The following is a 20,010-nucleotide window of genomic DNA, read 5'->3' as shown; positions in this document are numbered from 1 at the left end:
TCAGCCTCTTTTTTGCTACTTTTGTACTAGTATAGTAGTACCAAGAGTACATAACCCCCCGGGGGTTATGTACTCTTGGTAGTACATGCATGGTGATAATACTTTATAAAGTTAGTTGTGACAATTTCGGATTGAATTACTTTGCCACCACGTCTGCTATAGTCTACTAAAGGGGGTTAGCATCGTTCATGGGCAAATATCACAGTCTCTATGTCACAGCATGGCCCTGCTGCAGAAGAAAGTGAATGACGGCTGTCGGGGATTTCTGGTGGAATATTCTCCATTCCCGTTCGACGAGTCTTCTGGTACAGAACACTTACCCGTCACAGTTTTCCCGGGAAAGAAAGTGCTGGCCCCGTCAGCAAGCTCTCTGGACAACAGTTGGGTGAATCCAGACTATGCTAGGTCCTTACCTAAACTGTGCGCCGCTGACTTGCTTGGTTTGCACATTTACGCCAGCAATGGCCGGCTGGAGGCAATCGCGCTGGCTACGGAGGACCTTGCTGTAATCTGGAGGCTGGTGGGTTGCGATGCGTTGCCGTATGACCTGGAGCTTCTACTGGCAGGGCCCATTCCCAAGTGCGGTCTGGGTATTACCCAGCATCTGATGCAGGCACCAGGGCTTTGGAAACCACTGCCCCTTGACGTGGGCACGTTTCGGGATCTGGCACGAACTACGTACTCGATGCGACCGCGCGGCGCAAGTCCCGTCACGCGACCCTGGGAAGCCTACCTGGGCTTTCGCATTCCAGAGGTGAATTCGGAAGCTTGGCACGAGCCGCTGTGGGCCGAGCTGGTGGACGAGCAGGTGCAGGCATCGTCCACTGCCGCCTGGTCGTCACTTCTTGTGTGCCGCGCCATGGAGCGCTCGCCAGGCACCACTCTGGTGCAGTGCACTCCGTTCCTGAGCAGCGCCAATGAGCTGCGGATCATGGAGCACCAGCAGCATCACTTGCACACCTACATGTCGCGGCAGATGGCGGAGGTGTGCGAGGCCTCATGCCTGCAAGACCTGCACGCTGTGCCGCTGCTCTCCGCCGCGAGGGAGGTGCGCGAGGACTTCGATCTGGACAAGAGCCCGCCAGCGGCACCGGTGGTCGGCGATGTCTGGACGGAGACGCATCACTGGCACACGCTGCCGCGAGGAACGCCGCGTATGTTCGCGCTGGCGTCGGTGACAGCCGCCGTGACTCTGCTGGCCGTCGATTGTCCCGGCAGGGACGGCAAGCCTGCCAAGACTGTGAACATCGTCCGGCCCGGTCTGGTGCCGCGCCGTCAGGTCACAGAGATACGCAGCAGCAGTGGTGGCAGTGGCAGCAAGTCTGAACGAAAGCGCCAGCGTCACGAGAACGTCGACGCGTACGGCCACATGCTCGCCTGCCACCGTAACAAGGTAGACCACGGACTGGTACGGCTGTCCAACACGCAGAAGGCGGAGGTGTTCGTCTCTGTCGCTCCCCTGAGCAGCTTCAACGACGACGAGCTGGCCAGCGAGGCGGTGGCCGCAGAGCAGGTGTTCCGCAGCGCTCCGTCGTCCGCTCAGAGCCCCAGGGCCGCCGACGAACACCTGAAGCTGCACGCCAAGCGGCTGCGCGACTTCACGCGCGTCGCGCTGCGCCTGAACGTGGCGCCGTTCGTCCTGGTGACGGTGTCGGGTGTGAGCATGACCCGGCCCGGCGGGGACATCCAGTCGGCGAAGCAGTGCAGCAAGCGTCCCCTAGCGCCATGCTACACGTACGAATCCGTACTGGAAAACGGCGCGGGCGGCGGTACCAGGAGGCGAACCCGCTGACTGCGAGCTCGCAGGGTCTCTGTGTCAGCTGTTCAATCTCCTCGTCGTGATCTCTTGGGTGCCTGCCGCTCCGGAGACTGGCTGTAGTCTGCAAAGAAGGGTGACCCTGTGCACAGAGCTGCTGTCAGAATTACTGGCTTGTATGACTTGTATAGTGATCAGGATTGCGCCATGTGTCTATCCTGGACAGGCCTTGACAGTGTGTATGCAGGCTAGCGCTACCAGTTTAGTCAAAGTACGCTGCTGCTGTTGCCGCCGGTGGTGGTGTGTTCAGTGCGTTTTGTAGGGCGCTGCACACTTGGCAGTTTGTTTTAGGCGTTGTGCGCGTGTGTGTGTGTGCGGCGTGTACGTGTGTGGGTGTGCGTGAGTGCAGATGTTTACTCTCTGTGTGTCCCTACCTGTCTGCATCTTGCACTAGTATTTATTGGTGACTTATCGTTCCTGGCGAAACAAGGCTCCCACTAGCGAGTGGCCGCTATCGAAAACATTGCAAATCAACGCTGTCCGCTGACGAATCTATTTTATTCGCATGGCAAGCTCGCATTCTGTCTTCCAAGTCCTTTCCCAGCACTAACAGGGCGATGAACTCGCGGTCTTGCTGTCCGCTTTGTGGTCATATCCACTTGTGCCCTCACTCGGCACGATGCCGCCTCCTTGTATATATTATAACATTGACTGCAGCCACGCTGGTTAGTGGTACTGTAGTGTACTCTCGCGCACTATTGGCGATCTCCGCCTGGTGCTTATGGTTATGGTTTCGCTGTGCATATCTAACCGCTTTGACTCTCGGTGCATCATTCTGGCTCTCTCTCTCGCTCACTCATTCATATTGATACTTATCTCTTCGTATCGTGTCTATTCAGCTTGGTGCAGGTCTAGCGGTGTGCTGCTGCTGCTGCTGCTGCTGCTGCTGCGGGAGTTGTGATTCTGATCGTCAACATAACTGAGGTTATACCAGGCCACTTCCGTCACCACCGGGGCATGTGTCTGGATTTCCTGGCTGGCAACGCGTCATGCGTGCGTGTTGTTCCTTTCCACCAGCTTGTGCATGCAGGACCCAATGGGATTGGTCAACCACTGCATGATCCAGAGTACTAGTATACGGCTGATAATGGCGATGTTCTACTCCACGAGACGGGGAACGCGACGTGAAGAATCCCAGGTAACCCTCTTTGCGTTCTCCTAACGTAAAGGAAACCTGTTCTGCTCTAAATTCAAGTAAAGAAGTCACATGGAATATGCCATGTGTACTGGGATTTCCCCGTCTTATTTGGCAGTTTTCCCTGTCCCCTCGGGGGAAAAACGCGATTCCGCGGCCACGGCAAATTTTCGCAGAAATTGCCATCATCCGCGGAAATTACGGAATCCACACTTTTGCCCGCGGAATCTGAATTTTTTAGGGTAAATTAGTAAAATTATTACTCAGAAAGCAGCAGAAAAACTACTTTGCGATCTTTTTGAGCACATGCTCTTGCCAGTGTAGGTGAGTGCAGATCTCTCCAAGATTCTGTGAAAAGTGCTCCTTCATGCAACTAGTTGTCATATCCTCTACAAGGAAGGTGAAAACTTGCAGAAAATGCAGCAGATTTTTGATTTTACCGCAGAAAACCCCCCTTCCCCCCCCCCGCGGAATTTTGAATTCTTGGCTGCGTTTTTCCAAAGGGACAGTTTTCCGCTTGCATTTGAATGATACAAAGCCGTAGACTCTAACCCAGCCAGTTATCTACGTGATTTCTCTACATTTCACACACAAACAAACACACACACACATACTCCTGTCACTCCTGCCCATTGGTGAAGCGATGATAGCGAACAAGCTATGCTAGACATAGCAACTTGTGCCCCCCCCCCCCCACACACACACACAAGCATTTGTCTCCTACGTGCTCACTGCCAACAGCTGGTCATAATGGGTATCACCGGGAGAGGGGTATAAGAGAACCGAAAAGAATTCTGGAAAGGCGGCTCGGCTATTGAACTGACCAACACCCAATAAATCCCCAAACGTTTGGCGGACTAGACATCGCCCACGGGCTAACCACACCGCAGTAAGCGGGCGAGAACACGCGTGTAGGAAGGGATTGACGGCATCAATGTATCCGTTCCCAGATCGAACTATTTCCCCACGGCCACAGTGAAGGGATACATGCTACTACAAGAGGCCTCACTAGCATCATTCAACAATCTGCATGCAATAAAATGTCTTGCCAATAGCAGTCCATTGGTCAACAGATAAGTTATGTACACATCGAAAGTACTACAGTGGAGATTGGATAATATAACGACACTCCTCCGGCAGAGAACAAAATGTCACTATATTCGACCTGTCACTAAACCCGATCTTCACAAAGGACTTACTAAACGACATGGGCAACAGAATTGTGTCGCTAAACTCAATCTGTCGTTATACGCAAGGCCGTTATATCCGATCTCCACTGTAGTGGTACATGTACATGTATATGGACCCTGAACCCAACAGGTGGCAGCAAGAGTACATAAACCGGTTTATGTACTTTTGGTGGCAGGTACAACACATTCAACAATGCACCTTCCAGACACTGAGCTCGACGGCAACAGAGGTGCTACAGTATCTGACATAGGTGCACCCGACAACCTACTTCAGAATGTAGACACACCCACACACACACACACACGCACACACATGCAGACGGACACAGGCAAGAAGAGCCCCAGACACAAAGTGACAGTCGTACTAGAACGAAAGCGAGAGAAAGAGAGAGACAGAAAGCTGAGTGTGTGTGGTATTGTCCACTGGAAAACAAAACTGTGCACGACAAGGTGCTGACAGCGCTACAGACGACAGCAGTGCCTACGAAGTGGCAACACATGCCATTCGGTCAAGCTAAAAGACGGGCAGAACGAGCAAACACACTCGGCGGGGGCAGGATCATGCGTTAAAGCAAACAAGCTGAACATGCGCGAAAGTCAAAAACAGCTGAAAGGCGTTCCGAGAGCATACAGCGCTGGGTAAGGAGCATGCGTTGGCACGGGTAGGCATGGCTGTGCAACTGGGCCGGTACAAGTGAGCGACTTTCGCCGGTAGGTGGACAGCGTGACATCAGTGCGGCCCTGCGGCTGTGCGCTGCTTGGCCTGTACTCGGCTGGTGGCCAACACGCTGCAGCTTCGGCTAGTGCCTGGTGCGGGGTTCATGGCCACCGGCAGTTCTACCTTGGTTGAGACACAGCTGCTGGTCACGCACACCGGGTCGGCAGGTTAGGGGTGGACTGGCCGCTCTAACACCAAGCTGGAGTTGCTAGAAGCGTGTTGCGTTGCCCGGGTGGATCTCGGTTGGGATTCGCACACCGTGTACACCGTCGCCACTGTCTTTCTCGTCGGACACTGCGGTCACAAAGTGGTCAGATCTGCCAGCGCTGGTAGTTAATTGCATACGCACACACATTTGCACACGTGTGCTGAGCCGGGCTGCGTGGTCCCCCGCTTGTCAGCTGCAACAGGACGGCGCATGCCTCCTAATTGGGCATAGGCAGTCCGCGGATTCTGCAAGACAGCGTTGGAAGTTGCTGTAGTCCACGCAACAGACTGCACACCCGGCCAAGTGGTGATGTGACAATGCTCACGGCGGCGACGGCAGCGGCGGTGCATCCATTGCACTCCTCGCAGGTCAGCCGCAGGGAAGCCAACTAGAGCCGGCATACGGACAGCGCACCACTGTCGACATGCTGTGCATGGCGTGGCCGGCGAACGGAACAGAATAACAGTTAATGTGTATAATGGTAGGCTGAAAATCATGGGGAAAAAAACAGGAAATAGGGCCCAACGATACACACCATGATCGTGGCTAAAACGAGACAATCGGGGAAAAAAGACACGGAAAAAGATAATTGAAAAGAATGAGGCGATACAGCAGTGGAAGAGATTAGAAGAGAAAACACACGTTGTTGGACAGATGAAATCAAAAAACGAAAAAGACGGACACATACAAAAAACGTTGACCGGACAAAACGCATTGATGTTGCCCACAAAAGGAAACAAGGAAAGAGAAAGCAGATGGCTTTGCACACATCTCCTCCAGAGTCAAATGGCATCTCGGTGTCCATTGCAGCACTGTGAAGTATACGACCACCGGCCGACTGGCCATGGGCAGTGAGACAACGGGAGCAACGCTATGTCGCTCCACTTCGGCAACGGCAGCAAACAGTTGCAGAAGACGCGTGGGCACGTGCACACACACACACACACACACACACACACACACACACACACACATACACACACGGTAGAGTAGTGTGCGCGCGCGCGCGCGTGCGACTGTACAGCGTCAAGCTGCGACCGTCTGTGATGCGCAGCGGCGGTGTCGGTGCTGGCAGCTGTACTGCTGGCTGCAACGGACTGAAACGGTCAAAACAACGCCCCTTTGTTGAGGGTTGTGCGAGTCACCAACAGCCGTTGAGTTGCAAACGAGGACACGAACGTCCGCCGGTCGCGGAGTGGTCCCAAAGGATGCAACCGCAGGCGTTGCTGTCACATGGCAATTCGAAACCCAGCAGTGTCCGAGACAACAGATGCTCATTCGTGTTAGAGATCTTCATGGAACACACGCGAGCGCGCGCGCACATACACACACACATAGAGAGAGAGGTCGTCGGCTCTGTCACGCTCGATGGAGGGTACGGGCAGCAGAGAGAGGCGGACAAAACACAGACGTCATATGTTTATCTTTTCAGACTCCGGTGGCAGCAACGCAGGCAAAGAGAGCAGCACAGTTGCGCAAAGTACACCACACAGATGTCATGCACACTCGCCATTATCATCAGAGGATGACGGGCTTCCGGACTAGAAAGGCCTGTACGAGGCGGGGTAGTCAGCCGTCGCTGGCTGCACCATCCCAAAGCCGTTCTCCAGCGGCGGATAGCTGGAGTCCTGTGAGAGCATTGCAGAGTCCGACTGAGAACGGTAGTCCTCTGTCATGTAGCTATCCTGAAGTCCACAACAGCAGCAAGGGCAAGGACGGCAGCGACAACCACCACAACAATAGCAGCAGCAGCAGCAGCAACAACAAAGTCAATGACAGCAGGCGCAACAGTGCAACAGCATGGGAATACAAAAAGGTAGATTTGGCCAATGTGTCTGGTCAATACAAGATTCAGCATGGTACAGGGTCCGCTGGTCAATACAAGATTCAGCATGGTACAGGGTCCGCTGGTCAATACAAGATTCAGCATGGTACAGGGTCCGCTGGTCAATACAAGATTCAGCATGGTACAGGGTCCGCTGGTCAATACAAGATTCAGCATGGTACAGGGTCCGCTGGTCAATACAAGATTCAGCATGGTACAGGGTCCGCTGGTCAATACAAGATTCAGCATGGTACAGGGTCCGCTGGTCAATACAAGATTCAGCATGGTACAGGGTCCGCTGGTCAATACAAGATTCAGCATGGTACAGGGTCCGCTGGTCAATACAAGATTCAGCATGGTACAGGGTCCGCTGGTCAATACAAGATTCAGCATGGTACAGGGTCCGCTGGTCAATACAAGATTCAGCATGGTACAGGGTCCGCTGGTCAATACAAGATTCAGCATGGTACAGGGTCCGCTGGTCAATACAAGATTCAGCATGGTACAGGGTCCGCTGGTCAATACAAGATTCAGCAGGGTACAGGGTCCGCTGGTCAATACAAGATTCAGCATGGTACAGGGTCCGCTGGTCAATACAAGATTCAGCATGGTACAGGGTCCGCTGGTCAATACAAGATTCAGCATGGTACAGGGTCCGCTGGTCAATACAAGATTCAGCAGGGTACAGGGTCCGCTGGTCAATACAAGATTCAGCAGGGTACAGGGTCCGCTGGTCAATACAAGATTCAGCATGGTACAGGGTCCGCTGGTCAATACAAGATTCAGCATGGTACAGGGTCCGCTGGTCAATACAAGATTCAGCAGGGTACAGGGTCCGCTGGTCAATACAAGATTCAGCATGGTACAGGGTCCGCTGGTCAATACAAGATTCAGCATGGTACAGGGTCCGCTGGTCAATACAAGATTCAGCATGGTACAGGGTCAGCTGGTCAATACAAGATTCAGCATGGTACAGGGTCCGCTGGTCAATACAAGATTCAGCATGGTACAGGGTCCGCTGGTCAATACAAGATTCAGCATGGTACAGGGTCCGCTGGTCAATACAAGATTCAGCATGGTACAGGGTCCGCTGGTCAATACAAGATTCAGCATGGTACAGGGTCCGCTGGTCAATACAAGATTCAGCATGGTACAGGGTCCGCTGGTCAATACAAGATTCAGCATGGTACAGGGTCCGCTGGTCAATACAAGATTCAGCATGGTACAGGGTCCGCTGGTCAATACAAGATTCAGCATGGTACAGGGTCCGCTGGTCAATACAAGATTCAGCATGGTACAGGGTCCGCTGGTCAATACAAGATTCAGCATGGTACAGGGTCCGCTGGTCAATACAAGATTCAGCATGGTACAGGGTCCGCTGGTCAATACAAGATTCAGCATGGTACAGGGTCCGCTGGTCAATACAAGATTCAGCAGGGTACAGGGTCCGCTGGTCAATACAAGATTCAGCATGGTACAGGGTCCGCTGGTCAATACAAGATTCAGCATGGTACAGGGTCCGCTGGTCAATACAAGATTCAGCATGGTACAGGGTCCGCTGGTCAATACAAGATTCAGCATGGTACAGGGTCCGCTGGTCAATACAAGATTCAGCATGGTACAGGGTCCGCTGGTCAATACAAGATTCAGCATGGTACAGGGTCCGCTGGTCAATACAAGATTCAGCATGGTACAGGGTCCGCTGGTCAATACAAGATTCAGCATGGTACAGGGTCCACTGGTCAATACAAGATTCAGCATGGTACAGGGTCCGCTGGTCAATACAAGATTCAGCATGGTACAGGGTCCGCTGGTCAATACAAGATTCAGCATGGTACAGGGTCCGCTGGTCAATACAAGATTCAGCATGGTACAGGGTCCGCTGGTCAATACAAGATTCAGCATGGTACAGGGTCCGCTGGTCAATACAAGATTCAGCATGGTACAGGGTCCGCTGGTCAATACAAGATTCAGCATGGTACAGGGTCCGCTGGTCAATACAAGATTCAGCATGGTACAGGGTCCGCTGGTCAATACAAGATTCAGCATGGTACAGGGTCCGCTGGTCAATACAAGATTCAGCATGGTACAGGGTCCGCTGGTCAATACAAGATTCAGCATGGTACAGGGTCCGCTGGTCAATACAAGATTCAGCATGGTACAGGGTCCGCTGGTCAATACAAGATTCAGCATGGTACAGGGTCCGCTGGTCAATACAAGATTCAGCATGGTACAGGGTCCGCTGGTCAATACAAGATTCAGCATGGTACAGGGTCCGCTGGTCAATACAAGATTCAGCATGGTACAGGGTCCGCTGGTCAATACAAGATTCAGCATGGTACAGGGTCCGCTGGTCAATACAAGATTCAGCATGGTACAGGGTCCGCTGGTCAATACAAGATTCAGCATGGTACAGGGTCCGCTGGTCAATACAAGATTCAGCATGGTACAGGGTCCGCTGGTCAATACAAGATTCAGCATGGTACAGGGTCCGCTGGTCAATACAAGATTCAGCATGGTACAGGGTCCGCTGGTCAATACAAGATTCAGCATGGTACAGGGTCCGCTGGTCAATACAAGATTCAGCATGGTACAGGGTCCGCTGGTCAATACAAGATTCAGCATGGTACAGGGTCCGCTGGTCAATACAAGATTCAGCATGGTACAGGGTCCGCTGGTCAATACAAGATTCAGCATGGTACAGGGTCCGCTGGTCAATACAAGATTCAGCATGGTACAGGGTCCGCTGGTCAATACAAGATTCAGCATGGTACAGGGTCCGCTGGTCAATACAAGATTCAGCATGGTACAGGGTCCGCTGGTCAATACAAGATTCAACAGGGTACAGGGTCCGCTGGTCAATACAAGATTCAGCATGGTACAGGGTCCGCTGGTCAATACAAGATTCAGCAGGGTACAGGGTCCGCTGGTCAATACAAGATTCAGCATGGTACAGGGTCCGCTGGTCAATACAAGATTCAGCATGGTACAGGGTCCGCTGGTCAATACAAGATTCAGCATGGTACAGGGTCCGCTGGTCAATACAAGATTCAGCATGGTACCGGGTCCGCTGGTCAATACAAGATTCAGCATGGTACAGGGTCCGCTGGTCAATACAAGATTCAGCATGGTACAGGGTCCGCTGGTCAATACAAGATTCAGCATGGTACAGGGTCCGCTGGTCAATACAAGATTCAGCATGGTACAGGGTCCGCTGGTCAATACAAGATTCAGCATGGTACAGGGTCCGCTGGTCAATACAAGATTCAGCATGGTACAGGGTCCGCTGGTCAATACAAGATTCAGCATGGTACAGGGTCCGCTGGTCAATACAAGATTCAGCATGGTACAGGGTCCGCTGGTCAATACAAGATTCAGCATGGTACAGGGTCCGCTGGTCAATACAAGATTCAGCATGGTACAGGGTCCGCTGGTCAATACAAGATTCAGCATGGTACAGGGTCCGCTGGTCAATACAAGATTCAGCATGGTACAGGGTCCGCTGGTCAATACAAGATTCAGCATGGTACAGGGTCCGCTGGTCAATACAAGATTCAGCATGGTACAGGGTCCGCTGGTCAATACAAGATTCAGCATGGTACAGGGTCCGCTGGTCAATACAAGATTCAGCATGGTACAGGGTCCGCTGGTCAATACAAGATTCAGCATGGTACAGGGTCCGCTGGTCAATACAAGATTCAGCATGGTACAGGGTCCGCTGGTCAATACAAGATTCAGCATGGTACAGGGTCCGCTGGTCAATACAAGATTCAGCATGGTACAGGGTCCGCTGGTCAATACAAGATTCAGCATGGTACAGGGTCCGCTCGTCAATACAAGATTCAGCATGGTACAGGGTCCGCTGGTCAATACAAGATTCAGCATGGTACAGGGTCCGCTGGTCAATACAAGATTCAGCATGGTACAGGGTCCGCTGGTCAATACAAGATTCAGCATGGTACAGGGTCCGCTGGTCAATACAAGATTCAGCATGGTACAGGGTCCGCTGGTCAATACAAGATTCAGCATGGTACAGGGTCCGCTGGTCAATACAAGATTCAGCATGGTACAGGGTCCGCTGGTCAATACAAGATTCAGCATGGTACAGGGTCCGCTGGTCAATACAAGATTCAGCAGGGTACAGGGTCCGCTGGTCAATACAAGATTCAGCATGGTACAGGGTCCGCTGGTCAATACAAGATTCAGCAGGGTACAGGGTCCGCTGGTCAATACAAGATTCAGCAGGGTACAGGGTCCGCTGGTCAATACAAGATTCAGCATGGTACAGGGTCCGCTGGTCAATACAAGATTCAGCATGGTACAGGGTCCGCTGGTCAATACAAGATTCAGCATGGTACAGGGTCCGCTGGTCAATACAAGATTCAGCATGGTACAGGGTCCGCTGGTCAATACAAGATTCAGCATGGTACAGGGTCCGCTGGTCAATACAAGATTCAGCATGGTACAGGGTCCGCTGGTCAATACAAGATTCAGCATGGTACAGGGTCCGCTGGTCAATACAAGATTCAGCATGGTACAGGGTCCGCTGGTCAATACAAGATTCAGCATGGTACAGGGTCCGCTGGTCAATACAAGATTCAGCATGGTACAGGGTCCGCTGGTCAATACAAGATTCAGCATGGTACAGGGTCCGCTGGTCAATACAAGATTCAGCATGGTACAGGGTCCGCTGGTCAATACAAGATTCAGCATGGTACAGGGTCCGCTGGTCAATACAAGATTCAGCATGGTACAGGGTCCGCTGGTCAATACAAGATTCAGCAGGGTACAGGGTCCGCTGGTCAATACAAGATTCAGCATGGTACAGGGTCCGCTGGTCAATACAAGATTCAGCAGGGTACAGGGTCCGCTGGTCAATACAAGATTCAGCATGGTACAGGGTCCGCTGGTCAATACAAGATTCAGCATGGTACAGGGTCCGCTGGTCAATACAAGATTCAGCATGGTACAGGGTCCGCTGGTCAATACAAGATTCAGCATGGTACAGGGTCCGCTGGTCAATACAAGATTCAGCATGGTACAGGGTCCGCTGGTCAATACAAGATTCAGCATGGTACAGGGTCCGCTGGTCAATACAAGATTCAGCATGGTACAGGGTCCGCTGGTCAATACAAGATTCAGCATGGTACAGGGTCCGCTGGTCAATACAAGATTCAGCATGGTACAGGGTCCGCTGGTCAATACAAGATTCAGCATGGTACAGGGTCCGCTGGTCAATACAAGATTCAGCATGGTACAGGGTCCGCTGGTCAATACAAGATTCAGCATGGTACAGGGTCCGCTGGTCAATACAAGATTCAGCATGGTACAGGGTCCGCTGGTCAATACAAGATTCAGCATGGTACAGGGTCCGCTGGTCAATACAAGATTCAGCATGGTACAGGGTCCGCTGGTCAATACAAGATTCAGCATGGTACAGGGTCCGCTGGTCAATACAAGATTCAGCATGGTACAGGGTCCGCTGGTCAATACAAGATTCAGCATGGTACAGGGTCCGCTGGTCAATACAAGATTCAGCATGGTACAGGGTCCGCTGGTCAATACAAGATTCAGCATGGTACAGGGTCCGCTGGTCAATACAAGATTCAGCATGGTACAGGGTCCGCTGGTCAATACAAGATTCAGCATGGTACAGGGTCCGCTGGTCAATACAAGATTCAGCATGGTACAGGGTCCGGCAAACACAGGTGCTACTGTAGCTCTACAAACTCCACAACCGGGTCACATACATTCAAGACGCTACAAATTTGCAACCCTAGCATCTCCTTAAAAGTATATATATAATTCTTTTTCCATGGTTCGCGTCAGACTTGGCTAGAGGCCGAGTTTTCCGCATCCGTAGGAACGCCACCACTCTTCAAGGATCAAGGCACAGCGCACTCCTTCAAGCTAATGCTCAAACGAAGAGGAACTAGGGTCATGTGCCTACCTGAGAGAGTTCGGACTGTGAAAGTGGAGCACCGGCACCCACTGGTGGCTGACTCATCGACATTGCACCCTGTGTCAGTGGCTGAGAATAGCCGGACGACTCCTGAAAACACACACGCACACAAAATACAACAAGTGGAAAAACAAACATGCACAGTTGCCCTCACTGAAAGAGTGGATCAAGTAGACCAATGACACACGAAGCCGGTGTTGCCACATCATTCTAGCCAAATATCAGTAGGATAAAAAAATTATAAAATGTATCATCCGGGGGCAGCATGCCGGACTCCTATTTGACTTTTCTGTCTATACCCCATACATAACGATACCGCTTAGCACCTTGGCCGGGAGCTATGGAAACACTTATGATCACCAGTGTAAGCAACCATTTTGAATCATGACTTCTAAACCAAGCAGAAGGGCCACATTGGACACTTTTATGGCTGTTGTCGGCACAAGAAGGTTAATTGTCGGCAGGTCGTGACATGCCTCCAAAATCAGCAGGCTACTGATAAATGGGCAGGTGTGGAAACACAGAATAATGCACACACGCCGGCACACACACACACACAAACGCACACACGCACACGCAAAGTAACGTACCTGACTGGCCTGTGAATTCATGCCCATGTGGTAGCCCTGACGTCCAACGGCACCTGGCATGCCGGCATTCGCACTCACATTGCCACCACCAGCAGCTGCTGCAGCAGCACTTGGACCTGATCCAGGTGCGCCGTGACCGCGAGATGCTCCCGGGCGAGCACCACCGCGGACACCACTACCGACGGCAGCACCACTACTGATCGGACCCCGGGGTCCGCTGCCCGGCATACCGGCACGACCTGGAGCTGCTTGCTGCTGTGATTACACACACACACACGTACACACAGACACACAGACACACACGTACAAACACACATACACATACACACACATGTACACACAGACACACTCACACACAAAATAGCATGTATACATTATTCCTGAGAATTCTGTAGATATCAGGGAGTGAGTGAGAGAGTGAGAGCATGCGGGCGGGCGCGTGCGTGTGTGTAAAAGGCAAAACGACTTATCCCGTCACCAACGCTCATGTCTCCTCTCGTCTCCGTCTCGCTCAACGAGAAACACGTGACCTACAAGGCAGTGTATGCCAGGACCAGGACCAGGACCAGGTGTGTGTGTGTGGGTGTGTGTGTATGTGTGTGTGTATGCGTGTGTGTGCACGTACGACTGTGCGCACATGTGTGCATCCAGTCGAGAACAGGATGTGGTTGGTCTCATTAGAGATGTCAGCATGATAGAAGCCGACACCTCCCCAAGGGACAATCCGAAATGGTTTACTGTAGCACCAGTAACCAAGTGAAGTTTGATTCATGTCTGCCCAAGCAGAGAATCAGTCACTGGGATGACGTGGTGCAGAGTACTTCAGTAGTAACGTTACGTTTCATGATTTACCTCAGCTGCCTATAAATCAAAAACTACCGGTAGAAATCAGAAATCACCTAGCAACTCAATGTGTCAGTTTAAACTATCACCACGGCAACATGATTCTACAGGATACGTGCCATCACACAAAACAGGCTTGTGCCAATGGTCAATCTCGAAAACCAGGCCCGTATTCAGAACTTTGCAGCCTAGAGAGCGTGTGTGGGCAGGCGTGTGTTTACCGCCATATTGCCAGGTGTGTCTTTACCACCATATTTATCAACCATAAGTACAGCTGCAGTGGTGTCTTCAACTACATTCTCCCGTATTCAAGAATGATGGGAAAATGCAAACCCATTTTGGAATTTTAATTCGGATACGGAGCAAGTAACGAATGTAAAAAGAGAAGAAACACATGAGAACAAGTTATGCAGCAACTTTCATCATAATCATCTTATTACAGTCGTGGATACTTGCAGCATAACTCGTTCTCACGTGTTTTCTTCACTTTTTTCCATTTCGGAATGTACTTTTTCAAAAAATCAGGACCGGGAAGCCCCTTCACTTCAGGCCCTTTGAGAATAGTACCGTATGGCCAATATCCTCAAAAGCACAATATATGAACGTCCGTAGATTAGAGCAGAACAAAAGAAAGCCCCACGGATCACTTTTAGGACTTGAGTGGCGAAAAGACGACGCACACCAACCTGGAAGTAGGAGTGTTGTTGAGCTTGTGGTGGGGCTGGCGGTGCGAACATGCCGACAGGAATGTGCATGCTAGCTGCTGCATGGCTTGCGGCTGCTTCAGAGCCAATGTATGCCATCGGGTCGTGAGTCATGTAGAAGTCGTCGCGATAGCCTTCGCTCGCAGCAGCATGCAAGCAACAAAAAATGCGCATGCGCACACATACACACACACACACAGGCACATGGCCACACTCATACACATGCAAGCACACAAACAGACACATACACACACCATGAACATGACTGTCCACTACTCTAGAGTACACTCGTCAGGGACAATATCACACAGATGCACGCCCCCCCCCCCCACACACACACACTTGATTTGTACACGATTCAATAGCAGTAGAAAAGCCCTGATTATTATCATCCCCAAACTGTTGAGGTACACAACTTCACTTGGTGATGACGATAGAAACAAAGAAACTAAAGAGCCAGACAAAGAAGAGAATGTGGTTGGTCTCATTAGAGATGTCAGCATGGCAGCAGCCGACACCTCCCCAAGGGACAATCCGAAATGGTTTACTGTAGCACCAGTAACCAAGTGAAGTTTGATTCATGTCTGCCCAAGCAGAGAATCAGTCACTGGGATGACGTGGTGCAGGACAGGACAATACGTATGGTAAAGGAAACAACTACTGGCCAACAACAACAACAACAACAACAACAACAACAACAACAAAAACAAAAACAACAACAACAAAAACAACAACAACAACAAAAACAACAACAACAACAGCAGCAGCAGCACCACCACCACCACCAACAAATTATTTGTACACGATTCACCAGCTGGCAGCAGTACAACAGCCCTGATCATTATTATCCCCATACCAGTGACACCACTGAGGTAAGAAAGTGGCAATTCACCCGCAGTACAACAGCCCTGATCACTACCATGCCCACACCGCTGAGGTAAGAAAGTGGCGACTTACTCGGTGCGTCTGGTCCAGGATTGGCCAAACCTCGCGTGTACGGCGAGGAAGACATGTATTCGCGGGCACTGTACATACCACGGCTCATGATGCTGGCACCCTGTACAACAGTAACACCAGTGACAATAGTGACAGCGGTGAGTGTGTGTGTGTGTGCGTGTGTGTGTGTGTGTGCACGTGTGCGTGTGCATGCGCGACTGTGCGCGCATGCGCACGTACAGTAGAGAACAGAATGTGGTTGGTCTCATTAGAGATGTCAGCATGATAGCAGCCGACACCTCCCCAAGGGACAATCCAAAATGGTTTACTGTAGCACCAGTAACCAAGTGAAGTTTGATTCATGTCTGCCGAAGCAGAGAATCAGTCACTGGGATGACGTGGTGCAGAGTACTTCAGTAGTAACGTTACGTTCCATGATTTACCCCTGCTGCCCACATACATGCACAAACTAGAAGTCAGAAATCACCTAGCAACTCAATGTGTCGGTTCAAAAATCACCACGGTAACACAGCAATTCCCCGTGACAACCTACCGGGTTGTACTTGTTGACCATTTTGGCTGGCTTGCTGAACTTCATCAGGTTCTCCTTCAGACTTGCAAGGGTTCCTGCAAGATACATAACAACCAGTTACAAAACAATATGAAGTGGAGAAAGAAAGGACCAATCAGTTACTAGTTATGACTAACACTGTAACAGTCCACCAAGGAAACGAAAGGAGGTGAGCCTTTGCCATATTGAGCTGCATAGCCCCCTCCCCCCTCCTCACATACTAGTATGCACGCACCAGCACCATGTCCGCCCGCAGCAAGAGAAGCACTGGATGTACACCCCCTCCCCACGCACACACATAGCCATCTCTGTACCTTCAACCAGGACATGCTTCTCCTGGAAATGGCACAGAAGATGCTGCCATAGTGGTTGCTGCAGACAAGAGGAAAACCAAAGAGACAGAAAGACAGGTCTGGTTAGTTTCATGTCATGAGCAGTTTGGCAGGGAACTCCAGTCAGGATGCAGAATGATTAGTACTGGCGGGCGTGTAACAGCCCTATAGCCCCATAAACTGCATCCTTGTAACACGTTGTAATGTCCGGACATGTCCGAACGATAGCCAACGCGTGATGACACTCTGCCATATCGGGTTGACATATCAGCAGAGGTCCTGTTGGGAATGCCCCCGCAACACGAGATAGAGAGAGAGAGAGAGAGAGAGAGAGAGAGAGTGAGTGAGAGAGAAAAAGAGAGAGTGAGAGAGAGAGAGTGTGTGTGTGTGTGTGTGTGTGTGTGTGTGTGTGTGTGTGTGTGTGTGTGTGTGAGAGAGAGAGAGAGAGAGAGAGGTGATGATAATGACAGAGGTGATTGGTGCACAGCATACCTTTGCCAAGACTTTCGGACTGCCTGTGATGATCACACCGTATCTGCAGCCACAGACAATCGGCACACAAGCACACACACACACACACACACCTTTGACCTTTGACCTTTGACGCCCATCGCCGGAGGCGATGATAGCAATGCTACGGCAGAAGCCATAGCAACTTGTGCTGGGATTGCACCATTCAACAGCTTGCAAGGCTGAAGAATTGACCGTCACTATTCAGCCTGGTCTACACCATACAGCTATTTGAAGTGACTTTTTCTGGCCAGTGAATCCCTATTTTTGGTCTTTTTCTTTTTTCTTTTTTTTTTTTTTTTTTTTCCCACACACACATCACACCACATACTCCGGCATGCACTGGCTGTTGGTAACCACCCAGGAGAATGAAAGAAAAGTCAGGAAGAGTCTGAGAAAGAGAAGAAAGACGTGTGTGACCATAATCGTCGGGAATCGAACCCGCAACCTATCGATTGGAAATCGCTGCACATACCACTGCACCATATGGGACACACACACACACACACACACACACACACACACACACACACACACACACACACACACACACACACAAATTCACGGTTCGCATGAGACTGGGTTAGACTGAGTTTCCGCATCAGTAGGAACGCCACCACCCTCAAGGATCAAGCTGAAGATGCAACTCCTAAAGACAAGTGGCGGCGGTGGCATGCAAAGCTAGGCTGCTAGTCATGAGCAGCATACTATTACAGCTTCACTTCGTAATGATGATAGACACAACGGAAATCAAGAAAGAGAGAACAGGATGTGGTTGGTCTCATTAGAGACGTCAGCATGATAGCAGCCGACACCTCCCCAAGGGACAATCCGAAACGGTTTACTGTAGCACCAGTAACCAAGTGAAGTTTGATTCATGTCTGCCGAAGCAGAGAATCAGTCACTGGGATGACGTGGTGCGGGACAGGACAATATGGCCAAGGAGATAAATTTCTGGCTAACAACAACAACAACAACAACAACAACAACAACAACAACAACAGCAGCAGCAGCAGCAGCAGCAGCAGCAGCAGCAGCAGCAGCAACAATTATGCATTGAAAGTGCGGCTAATTCAGTAATATTCTGGAAATACAGTACTCACTTTGCACGAGTAAGTGCTACGTTCAAACGACGTGGGTCGTTCAAGAACCCAATGCCCTGCGTGACACAAAATAAGACAGCCAAGTAAGAGAAACCCGGATTAGCAACGAATACCAAGCATAGCAACCCCCCTCCGAGCCTCCGCAAAGAGAGAAATCCCAGTGTGTGCTCAGCTGATGCTCATAAGCACACATTGAAGGTACCGGTGCGTGCTCACATGGTACTCACTGGCACACATTCGCCGGATCAATACATGCCCACAAGTTGCTCAATAGCATACGTTCTAAACATCAGTAGATACCACACATGCCATGGTGCTCACTGGTACACATTCCACACATCGATACATGCCCACAAGTTGCTCAACAGCACATATTCTAAACATCAGTAGATGCCATACATACAGTCAGTTTCAAAAAGATTAGCAATCCTGGTGATCGCCCGGGGAGTTTGCCGTCTTACCGTATGAGCGCTCGAGCGCTGCCTGGAAAAACTCACTGTGAACTCGAAGAAATATTCCGCGCGAAAGCATGAAAAATGACAACTCACTCAGGTCGATGTCGGTACAGTCGTGTACATCTGGTTCACAACAAACGAGTTCTTCCTCGTATCGATTATGGAGTCAGAGAGGACATGTCGAAAGTGTAGTAAATGCCGAGGCTGACGAGCGGCATGGGTCCCAATATGTTTTGTGACCAAATAGTTTCTTTGAGCTGCGATGCAATTTACTCTCACCATGTGACGAAAACGACATCGACACAGACTCATACCCAAGGCCATGACTTGGCGAAGCTATCCGTATGACTTCGACAACATTTTGAGAAAAGCAGACGCCTGTGGAAGCTGATATAATAGAAGTCGGCGTTGACTTCTAAATTCAAATAAATTGGCGATCTTGAAATAATTCTCAAAAAGAAATCGATCGATCGATGTGCCGGTGTATTCACGGTGTATGACTTCCGTATTCACTCACACCGTTTCAGTGTTGAGGGTGTGTTCACATGGCGTGAGCCAGTCAAGTGTCAGTCAGTTCGGGAGGAAGCGGGAGCTCCAACAACAACAACCGTGAACAACAACAAGTCTGCTTGATCACCAAAAAACAATGAAAAAAAGTGTGAGTTTGAAGATAGGTTGGGATTTGAACTCACAACTTCATGGTCAGCAGACAGCATCCATAACCACAAGGCCAGAAAGGAAAAGATAAATCGTAGGTTTTGATAGAAAAAGCGATACTGGCTTCCAGGACAAATTGTAAACCATGGGAAAAGGCCGGAAACCTGGCCGAAATTCTAACTCCTTAACGGCTGGTCCAATTGTTCCGAAACCTTCACAGAACAATTTGCCGTGCCCTAACCAGCCCTTTCATGTACTTCGTTGTCCAATTTTCCCTGATCTTCATACTTTTTAAGACCAAAACCTGATTGCTAATCTTTTTGAAACAGACTATAGTGCTCAATGGAACTCAATTCACGCATCAGTGCACGCTCACCTGGTGCTCATTAGCGCGGACACAGGACAGGATGATGTAGTCCTTTTCGCGGCCCTGGAAAGCATCCACACTGGCTACC

At 50.7% G+C, this 20,010-nt stretch overlaps 1 protein-coding gene across 1 annotated transcript in view; it reads right to left on the bottom strand.

Annotated features, from left to right (window-relative positions):
* Window positions 1-4,481: 4,481 nt before the first annotated feature.
* Window positions 4,482-20,010, bottom strand: part of LOC135826004 (regulator of nonsense transcripts 1-like) — a gene marked incomplete in the record, with an annotated part of 29,532 nt that continues 14,003 nt past the window's right edge. The window contains 10 exon segments of the mRNA XM_065338637.1: window positions 4,482-6,752; window positions 12,843-12,944; window positions 13,445-13,699; window positions 14,974-15,125; window positions 15,949-16,048; window positions 16,481-16,554; window positions 16,813-16,870; window positions 17,323-17,365; window positions 18,444-18,499; window positions 19,932-20,010. Coding sequence (XP_065194709.1) covers window positions 6,609-6,752; window positions 12,843-12,944; window positions 13,445-13,699; window positions 14,974-15,125; window positions 15,949-16,048; window positions 16,481-16,554; window positions 16,813-16,870; window positions 17,323-17,365; window positions 18,444-18,499; window positions 19,932-20,010 — 1,063 coding nt within the window.

Source organism: Sycon ciliatum, chromosome 10 (assembly GCF_964019385.1).
Source record: "Sycon ciliatum chromosome 10, ocSycCili1.1, whole genome shotgun sequence".
NCBI lineage: Eukaryota > Metazoa > Porifera > Calcarea > Leucosolenida > Sycettidae > Sycon > Sycon ciliatum.
The sequence above is the reverse complement of the archived record's forward strand: the minus strand, read 5'-3'. Positions and strand labels throughout refer to the sequence as shown.